At 37.1% G+C, this 26,645-nt stretch overlaps 1 protein-coding gene across 4 annotated transcripts in view; it reads right to left on the reverse strand.

The window, feature by feature from the left end:
* The window catches only part of LOC150089441 (cubilin-like), a 321,441-nt gene that overhangs the window by 240,168 nt on the left and 54,628 nt on the right, over positions 1-26,645 (reverse strand). For all 4 annotated transcript variants that reach the window (XR_016548045.1, XM_090389480.1, XM_090389481.1 and 1 more), the window contains exon 5: positions 11,901-12,011. Coding sequence is in view for 3 of the 4 variants with exons in the window: in XM_090389480.1 (XP_090245606.1) it covers positions 11,901-12,011 (111 nt within the window). In the remaining variant the exon portion in view is untranslated. The remainder of the gene's footprint in view (positions 1-11,900; positions 12,012-26,645) is intronic.

A 26,645-nucleotide genomic window follows, 5' to 3' on the forward strand; every position in this document is an offset into this window, starting at 1 on the left:
CATCCTTTGCCAAAGATTTCTCGTAATCTGCCTTCGCCTGCCTAACCTCATTTGTGACCTGATTACAGACTAGCTTATATCTGCCATAGGCTTCTGAGTCGCTTGATAATTTATAGGCATCCCATGCATTTTTCTTCTGTCACGAGTCTCATTAGTTCATTTGATAACCGTTTAGGCCTAAACCTTGAACAATATTTCTTAATAGGTATGAAACTTTTAGTAGCATCCACGATTAATTCCTTGAACGCTTGCCACTTAGAATTTACTGTTGGTAACAACGTCAGTTGATCCCACTGTACAGAATTTAAAAACTGTCTGAGACCACTGTACTCACCTTTACTGAAGGAAAAACCCTTTCCTTTACCCCTGATGGTAATTATATCTTTAAGTAAATCCCATATCAGTACACTGTGATCACTGCCACCTAGTGGTTACTTTATCTGCAAATTCTTGATACATGAATGATCACTGCTGATAACCAGATCAGGAGTATTACCCTTTCTGGCTGCCTCTCGAACATGCTGCTGCTGCAGAAAACAATCATCCAATAAATCCACAAAAGTCTTACTAGTGTGTGAGTGACCAACCCACAAATTCCAGTCAATATCTGGGAAGTTAAAATCCCAAATTATAGGACATTCTGATTTACTAACCCACTATTTCTCTGTGCAATTGTTCATTGTACTCATTCGAGTCATTAGGCCTATAACACACTCCTACTCTTATTTTTGCTTTCGCAGTGCTTATGTCACACCAAACTGACTCAACAGTGCACTGTTCATCTATATCAACTGGATGCACTTCTTTTGATTTTATGTTTTTCTTAATTCTAAATTTTTCTTAATTAAGCATGACACCTCCTCCCTTCCTATCCTTTCTGTACTTGTACTCCCCAAATTCCAATTCTGCATTCCTAATATCAGTATGACACCACATCTCTGATATCCCAACAAGGATGGTCTTTTGATGTTCTGATACTGTTCGGAGCCTCATTTGATCTTGAAGGAGGCATAGTTCCTGTATTTGGCTGAGAGCTGTTCAACTGCAACAACAAGCTGCCGCTCATCTCTCAAGGCTGAAGCAATGTCATTGGTTGTGCTCTGGGGGACAATTGTGAGATGTTACCACTTGGTGTCATGAGGTGGTGGACATTCCTATACAGGAGTGGCTTGCTCCTGGTCTGGAAGGGGAGATGTGTTTTGGCCAATTATTTTCAGTAGAATTCAGTCCAGTTGTCGAGCGCATTGCCATGATCTGGACCCAGGTTATAGGCTGGAACAGTAAGGGTGTTATCACAATTCTTAGACTGGAGCATGTAGGTTTGGCAGGTGGCATCCTCAATTTGGGATCATCGATGTACGAATTGTTGCAATGCTGCAATTGTGTGGTATTTTTCTGAGCTGCATGCTAGGTGTTTTGTTCAGCTTTGATTGACTAGGCTTGGGGTCAGTTCAGTCTTCTTTTCCATGCAACTGATGATCTGTATGACTGGAAGGGTTTGAAGAACCTTGAATGCTAGTTGGGTGCACGGGTTTACATTGTGACCCCTCACCAAGTATCCCAGTTGAGGAATGAAGTGTAAGACACCGGAAGTGCTGTTGCTCACCTGAAGGGGGGTGGGGGATGGGAGGCAGTTATCAGACAGCACAATTCCTTCAATTTCATTTTAATAGTTTACATTATAGAAGCTTAAAAGATGTTGAGTATCACATGTAATTGGCCTGATCACTCAGCATCCTGGATTTTTGGTAGCTGAGGATGTCTGTTGCTTCTGACAGGGTATGGATCCTGAGAATCAGGTGTACATACATTTGTGCTGCAGCATCCTTCCTATGTCGCGTTCTTGTTGCCTACGCTATTTTTCCGTTGGAGCTGTCCATTTGAAATGGCTGTTGCGAGTTGGCCCTTGTATTGTTTTCATCGTGCATATCTAGAGGGGCAGTATATGAGGGTTTGCTCAGAGTAGCTGGGGTACCTGTGAGAGAGAGGGGGCTCAGTCAGGTATTGTGTGTGTAAAGTGTGGTTTACTCCTCAAAACCTCACTGTTCAAATGATCTATGTACCAGGATAACAAATGCAATTAAGGCCGTAACTGAAACAACTGGAAAACATTATTATAGAATTGCAAAATTGTGTAACACTCTGTATCGATTATGTTAAATCTTAATAATCTTATGACTATATATCCTAAAAACTAGAATAAATTATATTTCCAATGCATTCAACGTTGTTTTCATCTTGTATAAAATCTAAATTATTACCAAGACCTTTACAGATACCCTGTATATATAACCCATGAATGCAAATGAGTGTGTGTACACACATTGAAAGCTAACTTTCAGCTCTTTACTATCAAAGAACCATGAAAGAAATGTTACAGGAAGTAAGTTGTCTTGCATTCCATTCAAGTTTTTTCTAGGGATGGTAGACTGCTACATGCATTGTGTTCTACTGTTCAAAGATACTGCACAATGCAAGTGGCCCTCCATCACTCCTAAAAGAAACTTCATCAACTATATCAGTAGACTTATTTTGGAACTTTCCTTGCAAGTTTTTTAACCATTGACAAAGAGCTGAAAGGCAGTTAGAAACTCACGTGGAATGTTGTTTCTAAATTATTATTATTATTCAAAATTTCTTTAATTACTATTTTCATTAAGTGACCTGTTTAATCTCTTATTCAAAATTTATTCAGTCTCAGGAGTAATTATTGTTTTAGCATTACTGTGGTGTTCAACTGCGCTCTTAAACTCACATTAGAAATATGCTGGGATGGGATGTAATGCAATATTGTAACAAATTAAACCCAAAACAGCCCAAGCAAAGAAAGAAACCAAGGTTATAACCATTAATGGAAGTTAGAGTAATCACTTGGGTTAATTTAAAGTAGGGTTGTTAACAAGAGAAGAGTGCGAAACCTTATCTAAGATATACTTATAGTGGCTCTTGCAATTTAAATACGAAATTAAGTAGGCATTGAACAAGCTTATTTCCTGTGAATTTATAGTAACTACTGAAGGACACCTATTAAAAAATATATCTGCCTATACAGTAGAGGTGTTCAAATTAGGCTTGTAAATTTTTTTTTTGAGAAAAATGTACAGAAAAATATGTGAAAATAAAAGTTCTTACTATGTACAGTCAGTCCTCGTATAACACGTGTTTACATAACACGAATTCGATCATACACGATTTATAAATAGGGGAACGATATCTTATATAACACGAACCGAATTCGCTTATGCACGATTCGCCTTTGTGTTTACAAGAAATGGCAGTCGAACGCAACACGACAGGAATGAAGAGAAGATTCTCAAAATGTATTTATGTTTTTTATATCAGCGAAGGAGAAACACATTTCACCATAATAACGTAAAAACCAACACAATTCCAGCTATCGGTATAATCGCAAATGCAATTAGATCGAGTTTACTACCAGTTTATAACAGATTCCACTAACAGAAACGCAACTGGAAATTGTTTTTATTGTTTTGTGGTAGTAATCCCTAGAAATGTGCTTTAGTAAAATGTGAGGTGTTAATAGTGTATCTCTGCCTTTACAGTGTTGTTTATTCAGTTGCTACACGCGCACAGCTTTGTTTATGTGTATCAAGCGTGCCTCCTCGTTTTGTAATTGTGCTTTATTCCCTAAAAATGAGTAAAATACTAAAAGGTGTGAAAAGGAAGCGTCCTGGTGATGACACTGCAGATACAGAGAGAAAAAGAAAAGCAATATCGATAAACAGAGGCGGACTGGATTAAAAATTCTTACCCGGAAAAATTTGCAGTGGCCTCATACTATGGCTTATGGCCAAAATCACATCGGCCTCCGGCCCACCGGGGTTTTCCCGGTTAGGCTTATGGCCAGTCCGCCTCTGTCGATAGAGAAAAATATGAAATTATGAAGTGCTTTGAGCGAAATGAAAGACCGTGTGATATTGCACATGCTACAGGCCTAAATGAGGCAACGCCGGGAATTACAAAGAATGCAGAGAAAATAAAAAAACTTTCATAACAGGAACAACTCAAAGTGTAATTAAAATCCATTAGATTAAGACACAAAGAATTGGAAGAGATGGAACGGCTGTCATCTGTTTGGATAGAAAATCAAGGGAAAAACAAGTCTGCTTACGATAGAAGCAAAAGCATTAGCAATATTTTATTACGTAATAGTTCAGTCTACGATTATTTATTGTGTTTGGTAATGTTTTGGTTACAAATGTGTGTTCAATCTTGGGTGGTCGGCATCTAACCCTATTTTTCCCATAGGGTCTGTTGTTTATATTACACGATTTTGCATTGCACGAGGGTTTCTAGGAACACAACTATTGTGCTATGCGAGGACTGACTGTATGTACAAAAGAATACTAAAAATATACATTTGTACACTAATTGAAAAGAATGGTTTAGAGGTCAGCACACCTATGCTCATGTTTTCTTACACTATACTGCATTGATTAATCTGATAATTAATTTAATTTGTGATGCAATTAATTGCAAGTAAATATTCTAAATGGTGTTAACATAATGCAATGTAAACTTTATACTTTTTATTTCCCATGTTTCACTTTTTGCCTCATTTTTATACTCTATAAATCAGAGTATAAAGGTCTTTTCTGGTCTGAAATACAACATATAACCTCTGTGGAGTAAATGAATGTTGGAGGTATTTCTCTAGAATGTTGGAGGTATTTCTCTATTCCTCTTCAAGAAGTCTTCAAATGAGCATGGGGAATTGGCCCATGAACAAGATCTTCCACAACTTATGAATCTGCCACACAATGAGATTCATCACTCAGATAATCCCTTTCCACCCCTCTAGAGATCAGTGCCTCCAAGCATAACACTATTGCATTTGCCACTGTTAATTAAGTTTTTAATGAAATGTTTGTGTATGGCAGCTCATTTGAAGAACCACCATCATTGCAACACTATATACAAAATGTATAGTGATAACTGCTCTTTCTCAGACTTCTTGGGAGTTTATCCAGACATTGTGTATAGGTGCTCTAAACTTGTATGCAAATTTTAAAAATGATGCAATGCCAATTTCATCAATTGGTGGTGCATCAACATAAATAAGAACATTATTTTTCAATGGGAACTTATGCACCATGTAGTCACAATAAAGTACTTCCTCATTTAGCAAAATAACTTAAAATCTTCTCCTCTTGCTTTAGTCTCTATGACCTTGGCTGCAGAAAAGTCTATAACTAAGATAGATTTGGCCTTCATTTAGTCTGCTTTGGTAATCAACTTCCAAAACAGAAGTGGAATATATTAAAAACTGTTGTCATAAATTTTCACATAGCATTCTTCAACATGTCTGGAAGTAATAACTTCTGTTCATGGATGTGAGGCATACAGGATTGAAGAGCTACATTCGGATTTCCGAATTGGCATAACACTTAAAAGAGACAAGCAAATTGCTTTATTGAAGCCAGAAGAGAAGACTATGAACAGACATTTTGCATGAGTGAGGATAACATACCTAGATTATATTAGCTGGAGATAAGGCATTTTCAACAGGGGAAAACATGGTGTTTTGAGCCAAAACAGGAAATTCCTTAAAAAAAAAAAAAAAAGCAGAAAAGCTTCCCCAAAAAAGTTTTATTTTTTTTAAAAAGCTGATTTTTTTTTTTTGAAGTCCACACTCCCCTAAAAATTAAATTTCACTGACAAAATACATATTTTATATTGAAATACAGACACAGAATCATTTATCAGTACAGTATGCTTTTAAAAATTCTCTCACCTAACATTTTTCTGTTTGCAGATGTCTTTTTCAGACTTTGACCTCTTCTTATGCTGAATCAAAGTTTCGTTCATAAAAATGGCCCTGCTATCTAGACTTTGCTGTCAGGAGCATTTCCAAAGCTTCACCAGAAAGAGAAGACCTGAATGCAGTTTTTGTTTTTCTAACCTGACTGAATATTCGATTACACTCAGCATTACTATGAGGAACTGTTAAAATGCTAAGCATGATTTAGGATAATTTAAATTTTTTTTATAATTTCAAGCTTCCTTATGCACTTGTCATTTCTACAGCCAAGGGCCACTGTACATCAATTCTTTCATAATAGTGTCTAATAGGTTGGTTCTAACATTGAAACTGACAGAAATGATACGCCAAAACACCTACTGCTTCCTCTTTAACATTGCCCGAAGTAATGTTTAAAAAAAAAAGATTAAAAAATGATGCACTGCTAATTGATGCAATGTCTGCTACCTCAGAATTTATCAGAACATCATTTTTCAGTGGAAACTTGTGCACCATATGGTCGCTTGCAGATAAAGTACTTCCTAACTGAGAAAAATAATAGAATCATCTCTTGTGTTGGACTTTCCATAACCTTAGAAGTAGAAATGTACTTCCACTTAGGAAATAGATACCAAAATGGAAATTCTGAAAACCACTGGTAAAATAACTTGCATATGAAACATTTAGCATTCAACGTATCTAGTAGTGATGACCTCAATACATGGATATGAAGTTTGTTGGATTGAAGAGCTATTTTTTTTTTGGATTTTAAAATGTTATTTTTGTTGTGTTTCTCATTTTAAAACTGTCAAAACTTTTGGATCATGAAGTGGATTTGAATACAACTCAGTGCTACTCACCAGTGCTCACTTGTACTTTTCAATTTTGTAACTCCAAAAAAGTGCTCATATTGCTTTTCTCACCACTTCTAGCCTTTTCCTTAAACAAACTTGTCAAAGCTTGCCATTACTCTACCAGTCTAGTTACACAATTAATCAAAGACAGCAAACATATTCACACATGCTTAAAAAAAAAAGAAAAAAAAAAAAAAACACACCTTTATTTCAGAGGCATGCATCAGCTGAAACTATTCAAATTTATCTTTTCTTTTTAGCACTTCCTTCTAGAAAGTAGTCAATTTCTGCTGAATATTCATCCATTTTCACAGGAAGGAACACATCTCATTTTCAGCATACAAATTAATAAGATGGCAAGGAACAGCCTATTATCACAAAGTGCTCAATCTTTTCTTTTAATACCCTTGCTACTCCAGTTTTTAGGCCTATCATAACAAGTACATTATCAATGTACCTGTTATGATATCTCACATGCTTTAAGGTTGTTCAGATGTCCAACATGTACCCTGTGGAGTCTACTTCCAATTCTAGTAGTGAGAGCAAGCTCCTTTAAATTTAATTTATTTATTTTTTTATTATTATTATTTTTTTAAAAAATAATGATAGGTCACCACAATAGAATATTTTGGAATCATTTGATTACTGCCATTTTTAGCAACTTCTTTCCCTATCCATGCAATTTTGCTGACAAAGCCCAATTTTATTCTTCCACAACCATATTTATTTTTGCTATTTCACGATCAAGAAACATTTCTGAATAATAAACCTACATGTAAACCTACATGATCAGCACAACTAACATGAAGATTATGTTCTGTGGCAAATAAACATTCATCACATATAGCATCATGATAACTATGAAATGCTACTTCTAATTTTTGTATTTCTTTTTATGTATTGAATGCTGCCCTTATTTGTTTGCAAACATCTGATTACAGTTTTCAGATTTTACAATACAAAGAAAATCTTACATATGATCTTCTGAAATGATCTTATTTCTTTGGAATTTTACTAAAAGACTATCAGCATGGTGGAATTAGAATACACACATGCAGAGAACAAAGCCATTATCCTGCATTTCTATTTTGCAACGGAGACTATCCCATCATCATCAGCCATTTTCAATCCACTGCAGGATGAAGGCCTCTCCAGCAACTTTCCAGTTCCTTCTGTTTTGAGCACTGGCCATCCATTTACTATCCAAAAACTCATGAATTTCATCTATCCATCTCCGCCTTTGTCTTGCAGGTTTTCTTCTAGCTCCTCTTGGGTACCACTCTGTTATTTTCTTAGTCCATCTGTCATCATGTCTTCGAGCTATGTGTCCTGCCCAAGACCATTTTAGTTCTTTAGTTTTGATAAGAATGTCCTTTACTTGAGTTTGCTGCCTAATCCACATGTTTCTCTTCTTATCTAACAGTCTTATTCCCAATATAATTTGTTCCATTCTTCGCTGTGTAGTTCTCAGCTTCTCTTCCATTCTTTTGGTGAGTGCCCAAGTTTCACTTCCATAAGTCATAGTGGGGAGTATACATTGATTCATTATTTTATGTTTCAGACAAAAGGGGATATTGCTCTTCAGTATGTTACTATATTTCCAGAATGCTATCCATCCAAAATTTATTCTTCTCTTGACTTCCAGCCATTTATCATTATTACACCTAATAACTTGTCCCAGATAAGTATATGACTCCACCTTTTCAATTACTGCTCCTTCAATCATTATTTCCCTTTCCGTGGCATACTTGTTCATCATTACTTTTGTTTTAGCCATATTCATCTTTAGTCCAAAATCCTTACTAACTGTGCATAACTGATTAAGATTTTCCTCTAATTCTTTGCGATTGTGGCTTATAACCACAACGTCATCTGCAAATCGTAAATGGTTTAGGTACTCTCCATTCACATTGACTCCTTTCTGCGACCAGTCTAATCTTCTGAAAGCTTCCTCAAGGGCAGTAGTAAACAGCTTCGGAGATATTGTGTCTCCTTGTCAAACTCCTTTCTCGATTTTAAATTTGCTACTGTCTTTGTCTAGTCTAATAAAGGAAGTAGCACTCTCATATATTTTCTTCAAAATCATAATATATGGGGTATCTATGCCTTGTATTTCCAGTGCCCGAAACATTGCCTTATGCTGTATGGAGTCAAATGCCTTTTCATAATCCACAAATGCCAGGCATAATGGTGTTTTATATTCATTTGCTTTCTCCATTAGCTGTGATATTACGTGAAGGTGATCCATAGTCGAGAATCCTGTCCTAAAGCCAGCTTGCTCTTTCAGTTGATTCTCATCAAGTATTCTTTCTAATCTGTTAGTAATGACCCTTGTGAACAACTTGTAGATGTGGGATAACAAGCTAATAGGTCTATAATTTCCAATTTCTGATTTATCTCCTTTCTTATGCAGCAAAACTATGATTGCATTATTCCACTGCTTAGGCGTCACACCTTTTCTAATGCACTTTGTGAAGAGCCTTGCCAGTTTTTGTGTTATGTCTCTTCCTCCCAATTTTAACAACTCTACAGTAACTTCATCTTCCCCCGGGGCTTTCCGATTCTTCATTTTCTTCAATGCAGGTTCTACCTCATCAGGAAGAATATCGGGTATGTCGTATGTGTTGCTACTTTGCAATCCATCTTCCCCACTGCTGGTATCATTCCCTCGCTCCTTGTATAATTCTCTATAGTAGTCTTCTGCTATTTGAATTATGCCTTCTCTGCTGTTTATAAGTACACCATCGGTATTCTTCAGTTTCAGTATCATTTGTCTTTCTGTATTACTGCTCATGGCTGCTGATTTAAATCCTTTGTTTTCCCTTAATGTTTGTTCTACTTTTCTTGTGTTAAATCTTCTTATGTCCTCTCTGAGTCTCTTTCTACTGGCTTTGCATAACTCAGTATACTCAATTTTCTCCCTGTCAGTGTTTTTCTTGCTCTTCATTTATCGTCTTCGGTTCATCATGACAAGTGTTTCTTGACTAATTTTTTCTTCTTTGGATTTCTGTTTCCCTATAGGTTTCTTGGGCTTTATCACTTTCAGAAAGTTGTAATATTCCTCATCGATATCTTGGTCCTGAGCAGTCTGCAGAAGCTCAAACTTGTTCTTAAGTTCCAGTACATACTGCTTTTTCTCCTCCTCTGTTATCTCAAAGACCTTTGTATTATTTACTCGAGTCAGTTTTTTCCTTTCCTACATCAAGTGTACATCTTACCATTCTGTGATCACTTCCAACATTTACCTTATTCAGGATGGTAACATCATTCACAATATATCTTCTGTTAGTGAGGATGAAGTCGATTTCATTAGTTGTTAATCCATTTGGACTCTTCCATGTCCACTTTCTGTTCACCCTTTTCTTGAAAAAAAAAGTGTTCATTACTGACAGTCCTTGAGATTCTGCAAATTCCACAAGTCTTTCACCTCTTTTATTTCTTTCACCAATTCCAAAATTTGCTATAGTTCCTCTTTCTGCACTGTTTTGCCCTTTTCCAACCTTAGCACTGAAGTTCCCCATAATAATAGTGTAGTGGGTTTTCTGCTCATCTAGAAGACTCAATTTCGGTGTCGATTTCTTCAACCTCTTCATCATCATGGCTCGATGTTGGTGCATAAATCATTATAATCTTTAGCTTGTACCTCTTAGAAATCTTGAGTATTAGTCTTGACACCCTTGGTGATGTACTTTTGAATTCCAAAATGTTGTTTTTAAAATCTTTATGGACCAGAAACCCAACTCCACCTTCACACCTTTCACTGTTTCCACTGGTGTACAGCAGATTTCCACTTGATAAACTTATAAGTGATTCATTTCTTCTTGTTTCAGCCAAACCAATGATATTCCACTTCACATTTTCTAATTCCTTTTCCAGCTCTAATATCCTGTCTTCACCGATGAGTGATCGTACGTTATAACAGGCCAAGTTCAGTTTCCGTGCATGGCAGCCTGGTCGTACCCAGAGATTCTTAGCACCCTCTGCTTCCACTCTGATCCTCTCGCTGCCGTAAGAGGGAGAGTGAAAGCTGCTGGGGACTGAGGGCCATTTGTATTGTTGTACTCTCAAATGCTAGAGGGTTTGGTCTTTTCCTCTTCACGCTGACCAGGCGTCTTGAGAACCACTCTACACGTTCGTTGCCACCTAAGTGACATAACAGGGCTTACCATCGAGAAGGTGTGCATGAGTGGATTTTAGGGAGGCAGGCCAACCGGACTTCTCCTAAATCTTCTGTAATAGAGAGATATTGGATCCATCAGTGTTTTAGGCTGAGTGTCTGATAACACACAGGATACCTGTTCCTGTAGACTATCCCACAGCACACCAAATGGCCAATTCATTAATAAAAATAAGTAGAAATACACAAAATTAAAAAAAATATATATCCAATTTTTTTTTTTTTTTTTTTGTGTAAAGAAAAAGGGAAAAATTTTAGTTTTTGCATAGACTGAGAAACTTTTTTTTATCACCAACTTGAATACAACCATGAGATGGAGTCAAATCAAGTAAAAATGATGGATTCTGTGTTGTAAATCCAGAATTAGCAACTATGCTATGGCATTTTGTCTTGAGTTCATTTAAATTTTATTTCCATATGGCATAATAATCTTAAATGATGCCCCCTCCTTTTACAGGAGAGTATTAAAGACAGTTGTATTATTGTCTTAATCATTTTGGTAATTTCTATATTTGAGAAAATACTTGATTTTTTTTCTGTAATGAAAGAAATCACATCAAAGCTTTTGTCTTGGCTGAATAGCATAATTATATAGCTGTTTTACACAAAAACTTCTACTACAGCGGCTGACTACCTATGACGACTGGTACCAAAGATGGCATCAGAGACTATCCAAAAAGGCCCCATAAAATAATGTCATCATTCCATAAAAAATGTTTACATTACATTGCTTGAATAACAGAAGTGCATGCATTAAATTTAATTTCAAAATGACGCTTCTTAAATGTTTCACAATAACAATTTACCATGAGTAACCAGTTTGTAAAATAACAGCAAGCAGCTTCCTTCCACATCTCAATTACAAATTTTCTCTACTGTCACTAGGAACCCCAGCCCCATCAAAAGAAACACTAACAGTAAACTTAGCACCCAAGTGCCTGCAAAAAAAAAAAAAAAAAAAAAAAAAAACCCCTTGTTCTCTTAATTCTTATTTCAATATTTTAAAAAATTAAACAAGAACTATTAATGTGCTGATATACCTTCTACATCATACATATTATTAACTTAAAATAGGTGTCTAAATAATTACAATTCAAAAACAACCTACTTTCAGACACAGGAACATACAGTATTCTAAATTTTTGATTGGGAATGGCAGTATTTAACTGAAGAGAAACCGTGACTTCTTTAGAGGCTAAGATGTCAGGATGATTATCATCTTGAAAAGAAAGAGAGAGAGAGAGTGAGGGAAAAAACACCATCAGAAATCTGTAACTTTATAAATATTATTACACAGAATCACAAGAACTTTTAGTTTTAATATTTTCAGCATGTTAATATGGGATATTTAACTTTTCAAACAAATGAATATTATTATAAAAATAGTTGACAATCCAAAAGTTAAGTAACAAAGAAAATTTATTTATCTAAAATTTATGACCAATGCAAAGTATTTATTTGTTTTCAGTTCAATAATAAACATTTGATAAAAATTCTGGTCATTTTCAAGCAACCAGTCATGTGCTTGAATCTTATATTGAAAAGTCTTAGCACGTTTTAATCTAAAAAAAAAAAGTCTCTCCTTTTTGAATAGGTTTGATAAAGGTCAATTCAACACAGAAGAGTAGATCTTTGGTTAAAGAGTGAATTGAGTAATTTAAGAGATTCAAATTTGACTTCTGTGCTCAAGGAAAGTAATGGAAGGAGAAATGCAAGACCACCTTCATAGTAAAGAAGCAATTGAGTCACGGATTTTTTTTAAAGAAGATGTTATACCCGACAAGTCTGATTAGCTAATACAAGGTCATCACAAAGAAATTAATGTAAAAAAATAATTTTAATATCAGATTATTTACTATAATATTTAATCACAGTAAAGAGTATTTGATACTGTTCTACATGCATAACTGTTTTACAAGTCGAAGTATCATTAGCAGTAAGTTATCATTAAGTATAAAGGGTTGGTTAAGTGGCTCTTCATGATCTAGTGTTATGAGAAGGGTCCTACATGTGTTGGGCCTGTTATTGTTACCTCACGAATTTAAATAATTCATTCAAATTATCATAAATTTTTTTTACGATTACTTGAAAGATAAAGTAAGTTTTAAAAGTAGGTTTAAGATGACACCATTTGGATTTCTTTGTATTTAAGATGATGTTCTATAACAATGAAGCACTTTTATTCTCTGATTAATTCTAGGTTGATTGTTTGAACAGTTTTTTTGTCACATTGTTGTGGATTTTGAGAAGGATGGCAATTCGAACTGCTACCAGCAATTGTACAAACAGTGGTAAAAGTGCACTGATACTCAGGGCAAGTACTTTAAGAGTAGTCGTGTCTAGGTTTAGTTAGATTTAATAATTAGCAGTGATGCAAGCTTAATACAGCATTGGCAAAAAAAAAAAAAAAAAAAACCCTCCATACATCTGTCCATTCCCTCTAAGAATTTGTCCAACTCTTTCTAAATTTATTCAAACTGCTACAACACCAAAACAGAAGTGTTCCTACAATTAAATACCCTCTGACTGAAAGAAAACTTCTTCTATCCTACAAAATAGTCTTCCTCAATTTAAGTTTACATAATACATTAAAAAAGTTCCCAGAATCACATCTGGTATTTAAATGGTTTATGTTATGACCGTACGGTTTGTGGGGTATGGACATTGACCTTGGTGCGCACATATGCCAAGTGGGAACTGGCTCAACCACTTAAACTCATGTGTAACAGTTGAGGATTAAACCTTGTAGTGAATGCCCTTCAATGTCCATGAAATGATGAAAATGTCACGAAAGTGAAGGTCCTTGTGTAAAATAATAAGCAAATGACTGTTGTTGAGATTGCAAACAAAATGGAACTAACTGTAGGCTCAGTACGCACAATTGTGACAAGATTTAGGGATGTATTGTGCGTGCATGCAGGAAAAATTTGTTCCAAGCTTGCTATTGGGTGATCAAATAGACTAAAGGAAAGCCATCTCAAGTGATTTGTTTGAAAAATCTATGCATGATCTGGGCTTCCTAGAAAAAGTGTTCACTAGAGTTGAGAGTGAAGTGTTCACCTACAACTCCAAGACCAAGGTGGAATAATCCAAATGACACACAAAAATGTCTCTATGGCTCGAAGTTTCGTGCAATAAAATCCAATGTCAAAGTCATGCTGATAATTTTTTTGACAATGAGGGAATAGTGCACCATGAAATTTGTGACTAGGGAGAGAAGCATTAGTGCTGCTTACTACATTGCAATTTTGTCACATTTGCATGAGAATGTGATGGAAAAATGCCCTCAGAAGGAAGGATGGCCGGATCCTGCACTATAGCAATGCACCCAGTTCTTGGCTGCAAAAAATCTGACTCGTGGCTGTTCCCTAAACTGAAAATGGGCTTCAGCGTCATCATTTTGCTAGAGTGGATGACACGAAAGAAAATGACAAAGCAGTCCTATGTGCAAAAAAACCCCCCACTATTTTAAAGAATATTTCAAAGCTCGAGAAACCCAATAGAGCAAGTTATTTGTTGTTATTTAGTTTTTTTTTTTAAGGAGCATTAGCAACTAAGGCCATATTGCTCCGGGGTGGTCATTCCTGATCTTTCGCATCCTCCATATTTGGTGGTCACAGGCTCGAACCTCAGTCTAATCAAGAAGCGTGTGCTATGCACTGCCTGCTGCTCCTGCCCACGGAGGCGCCAATAGAGCAAGTGTGTGTGTGTGTGTGTGTGTGTGTGTGTGTGTGTGTGTGTGTGTGTGTGTGTGTGTGTGTGTGTGTGTGTGATGCGCGCACATGGAAGGAACTTTTTGAATGTACTTTGTATGCTCCCTTATGTGTATTTCCTTAGCAAGAATATGAATGCCATTAGCAATCAGCTTACAGGTGCCCAGTTTCTTGATGCTATAATTTACAAAATTGAAATCTTTCTTGGTATGGGTACCCTTTAGGGTATTTCACTAAATTTGTTGCTGTTCACTGCACCCATTCCAACAGATCCACATCCTTCAAAAAAATTAGGCTTCCATAATTATGCTATATGAAATACTCAAGATGTGGCCTAATTCTGCCATATATAGCATTATCGCTGTCTTATATAGCAAAATATCTTACCTCCTTATCCTTACTGCAAAAATTCCTGTATACAGGGTATCTCAAAAATATTGGTACAAACATTTAGGGTACGTAGGTAACACCTAAAGAAATGTGAATTGCATAGGAACCCATAACCAGAAACATCGCCCTAAGTCGATAGACTGCGCTGTTCATCAGTTCGTTCGCAAGAGAGAAAATTTCTGGTTCTCATTCAAGCAGTAGTCGCTGCACAAAGAACATGCATCGATATACAAACTGTGAGCTGGCAGACATGCACCTAGGGTATGGATTAGCAGAGGGCAATGGATGAGCAGGTCAAAGAACTTATGGAGAACGCTTCCCAGACAGACATGTACCGGACCACCGCTTGTTTGCACGTGTAACAGGAGTAGTGTGGGCAGACCACATTCGACGCAAACTGCCACCATGGAAGAAAGTGTGTTGAATGCCATCCATAATAATCCTACTACCAGCCCACGTGCCGTTGCCTCTGCCTTAGGAGTGTCTTGCATGTCTGGCAGACGATTCCTCACACCCCTTTCATCTCCAAAGGGTTCAGTTACTGCTCCCCCAAGATCATCCTGCATGTATGGCTTTTGCGCAGTGGTTTCTCCAAGAAAGTGTTCAACAAGACTAATTTTCCAGCCTGTTTTGTTCACGGATGAGGCTTATTTCACTCGGGAAGGCTTATTCAATCAGCACAATGCTTATGTGTGGGCTCACGACAACCCACACGGTGTGCATCCCCATGCGGCACAACATCGCTTCGCAATAAATGTGTGAGCAGGTATGGTCGGTGACTGCTTAGTCGGCCCATACCTGTTACCATCCCACATGAACTCCACTAAATATCGGATCTTTCTTGAACAAGTTCTACCAGGGGTTACTTGACGATGTTCCAGCAAATGTGAGATGCAACATTTGGTTTCAACATGACGGGCCTATTATGGAAGGTGTGTTCGTGACCATTTGAACAGGCGTTTTGGGCGTTGATAGATTTGCCGTGGTGGACCCATTGCCTGGCCCCCATGCTCACCTGATTTATCGAGCCTCGATTTCTTTCTGTGGGGGCCCTCAAATCTATCGTGTATGAATCGCCTGTGGAGACAGAAATGGATCTCGTGGCGAGACTCGTCTGCGCTGCTGCTACTGTCAAAGAAATCCAGGTGTGTTCGATTGTGTCCGCCAATCCATGCTGCGTCGGTGTCACGCATGCATCGCGTCTCATGGTGGAACCTTCGAGCAGCTGTTGTAACATCATGAAATGCATCCATCTCGTACTCCATTGTTAATATTATGTCAAATAAATGTTTGCCACTAATTACTGTCTTGTGTCATTTCTGCTTCTTGTGCCTCTGCTACTACTTTCCCGTGACGTTTCCGGTTATGGGTTCCTAAGCGATTCACATTCCTTTAGATGTTACCTACCTCCCCAAAACGTTTGTACCAATATTTTTGAGACACCCTGTATATTGTTGACAAAACCCTATGAGCTGTCATAACAGCGCAATTGCACTACTCAGAGAAATTAATGCTCAACTACATAATTACCCCCGAGGTCTTTTTTTTTTTTTTGTTCTGCTACCCCAAGTGTAATCACACAGTTAGTATGTTAGTCTAGATTTAATTCTACCCATATACTGCATATATGGGTATACCTTGTGTCTGTCAATGTTAAACTTTAATTGCCACTTCTCACCCATCTGCCTAATTTTTCTAGGTTCTTGTTACAGTATCACACTGATAGTTCTGTGCAATCATCTGGAATTCTGCAGTAACCCGCTCCTCAACCTTGGGTGTGTCTGCCATGGATTTAAGATAAATCAGTTTTCTATCATATACCAAAAATTTTTACAATATGCAACCCCACAATTCGTGAAGGGTTCCTGTACCACTTATAATTGATGAAATTTGCAAATATATTTTATTTGTTTAGTTAAAAAAAAAAAAAATATATATATATATATATATTTGTTTATTTTGGTTTTTAGGAGCATTAGCAATTAAGGCCATATTGCTCCGGGAACATGCGGTAGCCATTCCCTGACCTTCCCGCATCCTCCGTATTTGGTGGTGACAGGCTCAAACCCCGGTCTAATCAAGAAGCGTGTGCTACACACTGCTGCTCCTTTCCACCTGGCTACGGAGGCGCCAAATATATATATATATTTTTTTTGTTTTTTTTTTTTTGTTTCAAAATTATGTTGACCAGTACAGTGTAGTAACTGTAGTTACAACCAAGGATCAATATTCACAATATATTAATCGACAATCTTTAGCCTTTTATATGCATTATCAAATACACCCTTGACGACAGTGCTGAAAGAAGAGGGAGGAAAAGAGCTATTATCAAATTTCTGCTGAATGTTTATTAAAAATAATATGCTGTATATATATAGAATTGCAAAAATACAATATACATAGTTTTACCACTAGATGTAAGCTAAGATTTAAGAAAAAAATTAGCCACAAGAACTATATTATACTGCATAAAATGATTACAAACTTATACACTTATTTCATTTCAAACATTAAACAGAAGTGTCCAGTACTTTTTTTTTTTTTTTTTTAAATAATCAATCCCATTTCATGATGTTCTCAATGATTTTTTAGTCTGGCCAAACTTACTCTGCACCAGCAAAAAAAAGAGTTGATCATAGTTTACCAACTGCAGTATGTATCAGTCCAAACAAACCCTGAGATTCATCATACCCTCTGCCTCAACTATCTTTTTTGAGTTTAACTTACCTAATGATCAGCAACACAACAAGGTGTTACCGATATGCAATCTTCTGCTGCTTCCTAAAACTTAATTTTTGTGCCCCTTTGTTCTACTTTCACTTATCAACACCAATACATCTCTTTCATTTACTACATAATATCAGTGCGGATACACCATAGTTTACCCATAAATTTGAACTATGTATGTAGTGTAAAGGCATCAGTTTAATTGTATCTCATATTGTGGGTGCCTTCCCAACGAGATAAATAACTTCAAATAAATAACGCTTCTCTAGTAGCGAAGACAACTGTTATTTATTTTCAGCGGACACAACCCAGATGATCATTTCGCTAGTTGTGAATTTGATGTGAACCCCCCCCCCCACACTACTATTCATTTGTTTGGTCTATTAAACCAAACAAATGAATTATAAAATTCAAACCTATATCATGGAAAATCTTAATTCAGATTTTGAACAGAACTGTTTTGATAAGAATATGAGATCCTATGAAATCTAGATTTTTAATCAAGAAAACTGAAATTTTTAATAAACGAAAAAAAAAGAAACCCAGGTGCCTTTTTTTTTTTTTTTAAATAACTAAAACCAGTCCTTTAGATGAAACTCATCTCCAACCAAAGTGCACAGAAGAGGTGGCTCTCCCCACCTTTTCAGAAACTTATCGGACTCTAAACACCATTTTTCCAACTGTAAAAACCTTTGCAAGGAAGCAGACAGTTTGTTTCATGTCCCAGAGACATTCCCTAAAGGTCCCAAACATTTTCCGTTTTTGAAGCTTCCACACATATGATATTTAGTCTCTGCAATTAAAAATACCGTGAACATTTTTTTTTTTTTTTTTCTTGCCCAAGAGATGATCGAATTGCAAGTAAATTACCTCCTCCAGCATGAACTGTCTTATTCTAAAAAACATATACAAATTCTCTTCCAAACTTCCTGCGCTAATCGACGGTAATAAAATAAATGGTGCGCTGTTTCAATTTCGGTACAAAATTGGCATAATCTGTTACCTGTGTGACTAAATCTATACGTGATATCGTTAACTGGCATATTCCCGTAACCAACCCTCCATGAAAAGGCAATACGCGATGGGTAGTTTCCGCAAATTTTTAGATTTTTAAAAAACAACTGCGCATTATGGGTTCCTAAATTTGGCTTTTCTAAGTTAAACAGTGTCCAGTAGAGTCGTTTTAGACCATCCTTAAAGAGATCTATATCTTTCTCCCTTAACTGAGTGCACATATCCCGAATTTTTTTGTAGTATATAGGAATTGTCTCTGCTTTCGGCCCTAGATAATTGCCGCCTTTAATTAAGGCTGTATTAAATCCCATAAAATATTTTATCAGTACCGCTACTAAAAATGGTTAGATTGCAGCATATTAGCCACGTCCAGCAGTCTCTTACAGCTACACCTCAAATTAATTTTTGGAATACTTATCCCGCCCCTCTTCCCAAGGTAAAAATAAAAATGTCTGCGCTATCTCTTGCCGTTTTCATCCCCATAAAAACTGAAATGTTGGAATGTAAAACCGCCACATTGTCTCCTAGCTGTGATTCCTGTTATAAACACTGTGTATAAGATTATAGGAAGAATTACGGTTCTAACAATGATGGATTTGTTCTCTAAAGAAAATTGTCCCACTTCCCATTCTTTTAAACTTTTCCGTATTTTAGTGGTGAGCCCTCCTACAGGTAGCACAGGACTGTCTCTAAACGGAACTCCTAGTATTTGAATCGATTTATTAGATTCCACTTCTCGTTGTGCTAAAGGCTGATGTACCCATTCCCCCTAACAATTTGATCCTAGTTTTATCTTCGTTTATGTTTAAACGAAGATCTGACGAGTGACAAATTCTTCCACTGCATAACTCTTACTAACAGCGGTGGAAACATCATCTGCATACACTATACATTTACACTGCCCTGCCGGCTTTGGCAACGGTATCCCCTAAATGGCCTCAGTTGTCTATTCTTCCCAGTAGTGGTTCCAGTGCTAGCGTAAATAACAAAGGACTAAGCGGACATCCTTGCTTTCATCAATTTTAATGTTTTTCAAAAATTCTCCATTTATGAAACGTCTTTGCTACTAAGTGTACATAGATTTCTCAGGACTGAAAACAACTGAGATCCTATGTTCGTATCCTTAATTATAGAGAAAAGGTAGTAGTGGTCGATTCTATCAAAAGCCTTTTCTAGGTCAATTGCTACTAATGCTAAATTGTAACTCTTTCGTTTCCGATATTCTAATATATCCTTTAATAGCCAAAGGTTATATTCCATCCGCCTTCCCAGTATACCATAGCACTGTGTGCTTCTAACTACCTGGGTTATGTCGCGTTTTAGCTTAGTTATCAAAATCTTTGCAAATATTTTGTAGTCACAATTAAAGCCAATGCTATAGGTCTCCAGTTACCAATTTTTGTTAAATACCATCCATGCTTCAGAATGAAAGTAGTATAGACATTTAAAAAGACTTTGGGTACAACCCCTTCCAGAAAAAAAAATTGCTAACGACAGCCAGAAGAATATGCACTAAGAAGTTCCAAAATTTCTTATAAAATTCAAGCCCCAAACCATCCGGTCCCAGCACGTGTCGTAATTTACATGATTTTTAAAGCCACAGTTAGACCATAATTATTTCCCTGTCCTGTAATGCTTTTTTCCCGGGAATAATCTCTTTGGACAATTCTCGGGTAAAATTGGATAATTTTGTGAATTGTCCAATCGTCCATATGGAGTCGCCTCTCTTTTTTTTTGCAAAGCAAACTCTTTTTCATAGAAATTTACAAAATGATTCATAATAGTGAGCATCGTCTTTAATTTCTTGAATTGTTTTGGCTAAATTATTTAGCCTTCGTCTTCTTTGGTAAAATGCAGCTGAAGGACTATCAGCCTCCCTAAATTTCAGCTGTATTTTTTGTGTCTTTTCTTTCTCTTCTTCCAATATTCCAGTCAATAACCGCTTGTACTTTTACTGTTGCCCTTTTGTCCCTGCACCGTTGGTAAATTCTTTTTTCTTATAAGAGATCTTTTACTCTATTTCTACGTTTTTTGTTCATTTCCTTAATTTTTGTATAATAAAATGATTTTGCACTTTCTTTAATTTTTGCCCACATTTCTCACTCGTTTCCACCTTTCTCTACTATCTTTTTAATAACTGTTGTAAAGTGCCAATCCTCTCGCTCTCTCTCTCCAGAACTGCTGAGTTGAGTTCCAATAGCCTTTTCCCAGACTAACGTTTGTAAATAAATCTCCCTTCCACATTACTGGCATGTGATCTGAAACTTGTCAACCTCCCACAAATCTCACATGCCGTATCATTGCTATCATCATCTTCATCATCATCTGCCATTTTCAATCCACTACAGGATGAAGGCCTCTCCAGCAACTTTCCAATTCCTTCTGTTTGTGCAATGGCCATCCATTTATTACCCACAAACTCGTGAATTTCATCTATTCATCTCCGCTGTTGTCTTCCAGGTTTTCTCTTAGCTTCTCTTGAGTACCATACTGTTATTTTCTTAGTCTATCTGTCATGTCTTCGGGCTATGTGTCCTGCCCGAGACCATTTTGGTTCTTTAGTTTTTTTAAGAATGTCCTTTACTTGATTTTTCTGCCTAATCCACTCATTCCTCTTCTTATCTAACAGTCTGATTCCTAATATCATTGATTCTATTCTTCGCTATGTAGTTCTCAGCTTCTCTTCCATTCTTTTGGTGAGTGCCCAAGTTTCATTTCTTTAAGTCATGGTGGGGAGATACATTGGTTCATTATTTTACGTTTCAGACAAATCGGTATGTGACTATATTTTCTGAATGCTATCCATCCAAAATTTCTTTTCTTGACTTCCATCCATTTATCATTATTACACCTAATAACTTGTCCCAGATAAGTATATGACTCCACCTTTTCAATTACTGCTCCTTCAATCATTATATCCCTTTCTATGGCATACTTGTTCATCATTACTTTTGTTTTAGCCATATTCATCTTTAGTCCAAAATCCTTACTAACTGTGCATAACTGATTAAGATTTTCCTCTAATTCTTTGCGATTGTGGCTTATGACCACAATATCATCTGCAAATCATAAATGGTTTAGGTACTCTCCGTTCACATTGACTCCTTTCTGCGACCAGTCTAATCTTCTGAAAGCTTCAAGGGCAGCAGTAAACAACTTCGGAGATATTGTGTCTCTTTGTCTAACTCCTTTCTCAATATTAAATTTAATACTGTCTTTGTCTAGTCTAATAAAGGAGGTAGCACTCTCATATATTTTCTTCAAAATCATAATATATGGGGTATCTATGCCTTGTCTTTCCAATGCCCGAAACATTCCTTTATGTTGTACGGAGTCAAATGCCTTTTCATAATCCACAATTCCCAGGTATAATGGTGTTTTATATTCATTTGCTTTCTCCATTAGATGTGACATTATGTGAAGGTGATCTATAGTTGAGAATACTGTCCTAAAGCCAGCTTGCTCTTTCGGTTGATTCTCATCAAGTATTCTTTCTAATCTGTTAGTAATGACCCTTGTGAACAACTTGTAGATGTGGGATAACAAGCTAATTGGTCTATAATTTCCAATTTATCTTCTTTCTTATGCAGCAAAACTATGATTGCATTATTCCACTCCTTTGGCACCACACCTTTTCTAATGCAGTTTGTGAAGAGTCTTGCCAGTTTTGTGTCATGTCTCTTCCTCCAAATTTTAACAACTGTACAGTAACTTCATCTTCCCCCGGGCTTTCTGATTCTTCAATGCATGTTCTACAACATCAGGAAGGATATCAGGTATGTTGTATGTGTTACTAATTTGCGATCCATCTTCCCCACTGCTGGCATCATTCCCTCGCTCCTTGTATAATTCTCTATAGTTGTCTTCTGCTATTTGAATTATGCCTTCTCTGCTATTTATAAGTACACCATCGCTATTCTTCAGTTTCAGTATCATTTGTCTTTCTGTATTACTGCTCAAGACTGCTGATTTAAACCCTTTGTTTTCCCTCAATGCTTGTTCTACTTTTCTTGTGTTAAATTTTCTTATGTGCTCTCTGAGTCTCTTTCTAATGGCTTTGCATACCCAATTTTCTCCCTGTCAGTGTTTTTCTTGCTCTTCATTTGTCGTCTTCAGTTCATCATGACAAGTGTTTCTTGACTGATTTTTTCTTCTTTGGATTTCTTTTACCTACCCTCTACTCTGCCAGATGATGACTGGAGGGAGTCCGAGTAGTGTGTATGCGGGGAGCATTGTCGAGGCCACGTTATGTCAAGGATCTGGATATATTCTTACCACGTATACGCCATTTCCAAAAATTTCATTACTTCATGCAGCATGTCCCACCCACTTTTTCTTACTATTGAATAGACCATGAATTGTCAAACTGATAGAACAAGCTTATCTGCGAAAAGATCTAAACCTCCCAAGCACTTCCTAATTCATTTCACAAATATATATGGTCTCAATTCTAATCTCAACTATGTCCATTTCCACTTGCAGTCTACCAAACCCCATGTACTTTTTCTGACAGAATCTCAGTTATCGGTTGATTCAAATACTGTCCATCTCAGATGCCCAAATTATTCGTTGTATGATTCCTTTTGCCTCTAAGGTGGTACTTGTGCATATGTCCGTTCTGATATTCTCTGTCAGAGACTTGGCAATTTGGAATCTCCTCTCTTTGATCTCTGGCTTAAAATCTCTCTACCTCATTGTGTCAAATTCATCTGTTGTCTCTACCGTTCTCTCAACTCCACTAATCACTTGGAGCTCTTTGACTTCCTCTCTTTGCAACTTGACTTTCTCCAGTACAACTTTCTTAACAGTGAAGTAATTTTCCTTGGTGATTTTAATGTTCACAACTCCAGCTGGCTTCTGTTTTCTAGTCGCACTGACCCAGCTGGTCGAGATGCTGAGGCTTTTGCAATTACTAATGACCTTGCAGAGACTGTTCATCTACCTACAAGAATACCGGACAATCCTAACCATAGAAACGAACACACGATCTTTTTATCACAAAGAACCCTTCTAAGTGCATGGTCAAAGTGAATAGTCCTTTAGGCACCTTAGATCACAACTTTGGTGATTGTCTCTTCTCCAATGGAGCCTTTATCTCATGGCTATTCCCAACCTCATGTTGTTTGGCATTACAAGAATGCAAAATGGGATGACCTGTGAGATTTCTTTTCTTCTTTTCCTTGATCGGATTAGTGTTTCAAAACTTCTGATGTCAATGTTTGCTCAGATCGTGTCAGTGAAATTATTCTTGCAGGAATGGAATCCTTTATCACACGCTCAACTTTAAAATCTCATCCTTTATCTAAACCTTGGTTTTACAATAAATGTGCTAAGGCTGTTCAAGAGAAGAATGTTGCATATCATAATTGGCTTGTTTCTAATTCTTCAGTTTCATTTTCTGCCTACACCAAAGCTCGCAACAATTGTAAAGCAGTTATTAATTAATCCAAACTAGAGTTTGAACAGGCTAAGAGTAGAAAACTTGCTTCTTTCCCTAATGGTAGCCGAGTATTCTGGTCTCTTGCCAAAGCTATTGGCCGCAACTTTTGCCCATCTCTGCTTCCACCTCTGTCCAAACCAGATGGTTCTATTGTCACTTCAGCCAAGGATAAAGCTGACCTGCTAGCATCCCATTTTTCTTCCACCTCATGTATTAATGATCTTGGTAAAACACCTCCCACCATTCCCAACATGCTCCATTCAATGCGTCCTGTCTTCTTCCGTCAAGAGGACGTCAGAAGGATTTTGACAAATCTTGATGCTAAGAAAGCTCCAGGTCCCGATGGTATTTCTCCACTTGTTCTCAAAACCTGTGCTCCTGAACTTACTCCTATTCTTTGTCGCCTTTTTTCACTTTCTTATTCCAAATGTGTTTTTCCTTCTACTTGGAAATTTTCTCATGTCCAGCCAGTTCCTAAAAAGGTTGACAAATCCCTCCCATCCAATTATCGTCCCATTGCAATTACTTCTACTCTTTCTAAAGTAATGGAGAAATCAATTAACCGCCAACTCTTAAACTACCTAGAAACCTTCCGTCTGATCAACGATCACCAGTATGGATTCCGTCAGTGTCGATCCACCGGTGATATTCTTGCTTATGTTACCCATTTAGGGACTAATTCAATGGAAAGGTTCAGTGAAACACAAGTACTTGCTCTTGACATCTCAAAGGCTTTCGATCGTGTTTAGCATAAAGGTCTTCTAAACAAGCTTCCTTCTTATGATTTGCCAACTGTTTTTAGTAATTGGTTATCCTGTTTTCTCTCTGATCGCTCAATGAGGGTGATGGTAGATGGCTCTCTGTCTTCTAACTTCTTCATTAATGCCGGTGTCCCCCAACGTTCAGTTCTTTCCCCCACTCTTTTCCGCTTATATATTAATGACCTTCTTCCATTGATAGGAAATCCTATCCATAGTTTTGCCGATGATAGCACATTGCATTCCACTTTCCATTTTGAGAAACCTTGTCCTGCTTAATCAGCTTCAACTTCTTGAAAAACTGCTACCAATTCCTGAAATGCCGATCTTCGGGTAATTCTCCAGTGGGGCAAAGACAACTTGATTGATTTCAACCCTTCTAAATCTCAGTCTTGTCTTATATCTCGCAAAAAGGATTCTTCTGCTCCTATGCTTACCTTTGGTGACACTCTGATTTCTAGGCAAAATGATATATCTCTTTTGGGGATTACCATGACCACAATTCACAAAGGGGGATCAAAGGGTGATACAAGTAATTACAGACCAGTTAGTTTAACTTCTGTACTGGGTAAAATAATGGAGTAACTGGTTAAAAGATGCATTGCAGGATCATCTAGACAAGACTGCAGCAATAATTCAGACACAGCATGGGTTTGTTAAGGGAAAGTCTTGTCTGACAAATTTGATATTATATTATGATGTGGTTACAGGGGAACTGGATGCAAAAAATAATTTTGATGTCATGTATTTGGATTTCGGGAGGACTTTTGACATTGTTGCGCATGAAAGACTATTGTACAAATTGGAGCAGAATGGTATTAAGGGTAAGTTGCTACAATGGATAAAAGAATGGTTAAGCATTAGCATTAGTAGAGGCATATGATGCAAGAAAGCAAGCTTATTCAGCATCAGCCAAAAAAAAAAGAAAAAAAAAAAAAAACAACCACTACTCCCATTTCACCCCTCAATTCGTTCGAAATACCTGTCCAGCTGAGCCTTAAATTTGTTTAGGCTATCAACTTCAACAACAAGCAATGGAAGTCTATTCCACAAACCAACTGCCCGCTGGCTAAAGGCGAATTTCCGCACATCTATCCGACATCCGTCCTTCCTCAATTTGAATTTATGCCCTCTCAGGTGATTATTCTGAGCAAGAGGAAGAATTCCATCGGCATTGAGCATGCTCAAGCCATTCAAAGCCTTGTACACCTCTATCAGATCACCTCGGCGATGCCTAGTCTCCAGGCTCTGTAATTTGCAAAACTTAAGCCTTTCTTCGTAAGAGCAACCCTTTGTTCCATTCACTAATCTTGTTGCCCTTCTCTGTACTCGTTCCAGCAGCTCTACATCCTTCTTGAAATGAGGCCTCCAGACCTGTATACAGTACTCAAGGTGTGGCCTGACCAATGCCTTATACAAGGGAATAATCACATCCCTGTCCCTGCTAGAAAAATTCCTGTATATCATTGACAAGACACCATGAGCTACTCTTGCAGCTCGTCTGCACTGCTCAGAGAACTTCATATCTGCCTGCACAATAACCCCCAGGTCCTTTTCATTCTCTACCACTGTCAGCGTAGTACCACAGAGTTGATACATTGATCTGGGGTTACTGTTTCCCATATGTAGTACTTTACATTTGTCAATGTTAAACTTCATTTGCCACCTCTCAGCCCATCTGCTCAACCTTTCCAGATCCTGTTGCAGCAGCATAGTATCAGTAGTGTCCTTAACAACCCTGCCAACCTTTGTATCGTCTGCAAACTTGGACATTAAGCCTGATACACCATCATCAATATCATTTATAAATA

Source organism: Mastigoproctus giganteus, chromosome 2 (assembly GCF_048544385.1).
Source record: "Mastigoproctus giganteus isolate SK-2022 chromosome 2, ASM4854438v1, whole genome shotgun sequence".
Lineage (NCBI taxonomy): Eukaryota > Metazoa > Arthropoda > Arachnida > Uropygi > Thelyphonidae > Mastigoproctus > Mastigoproctus giganteus.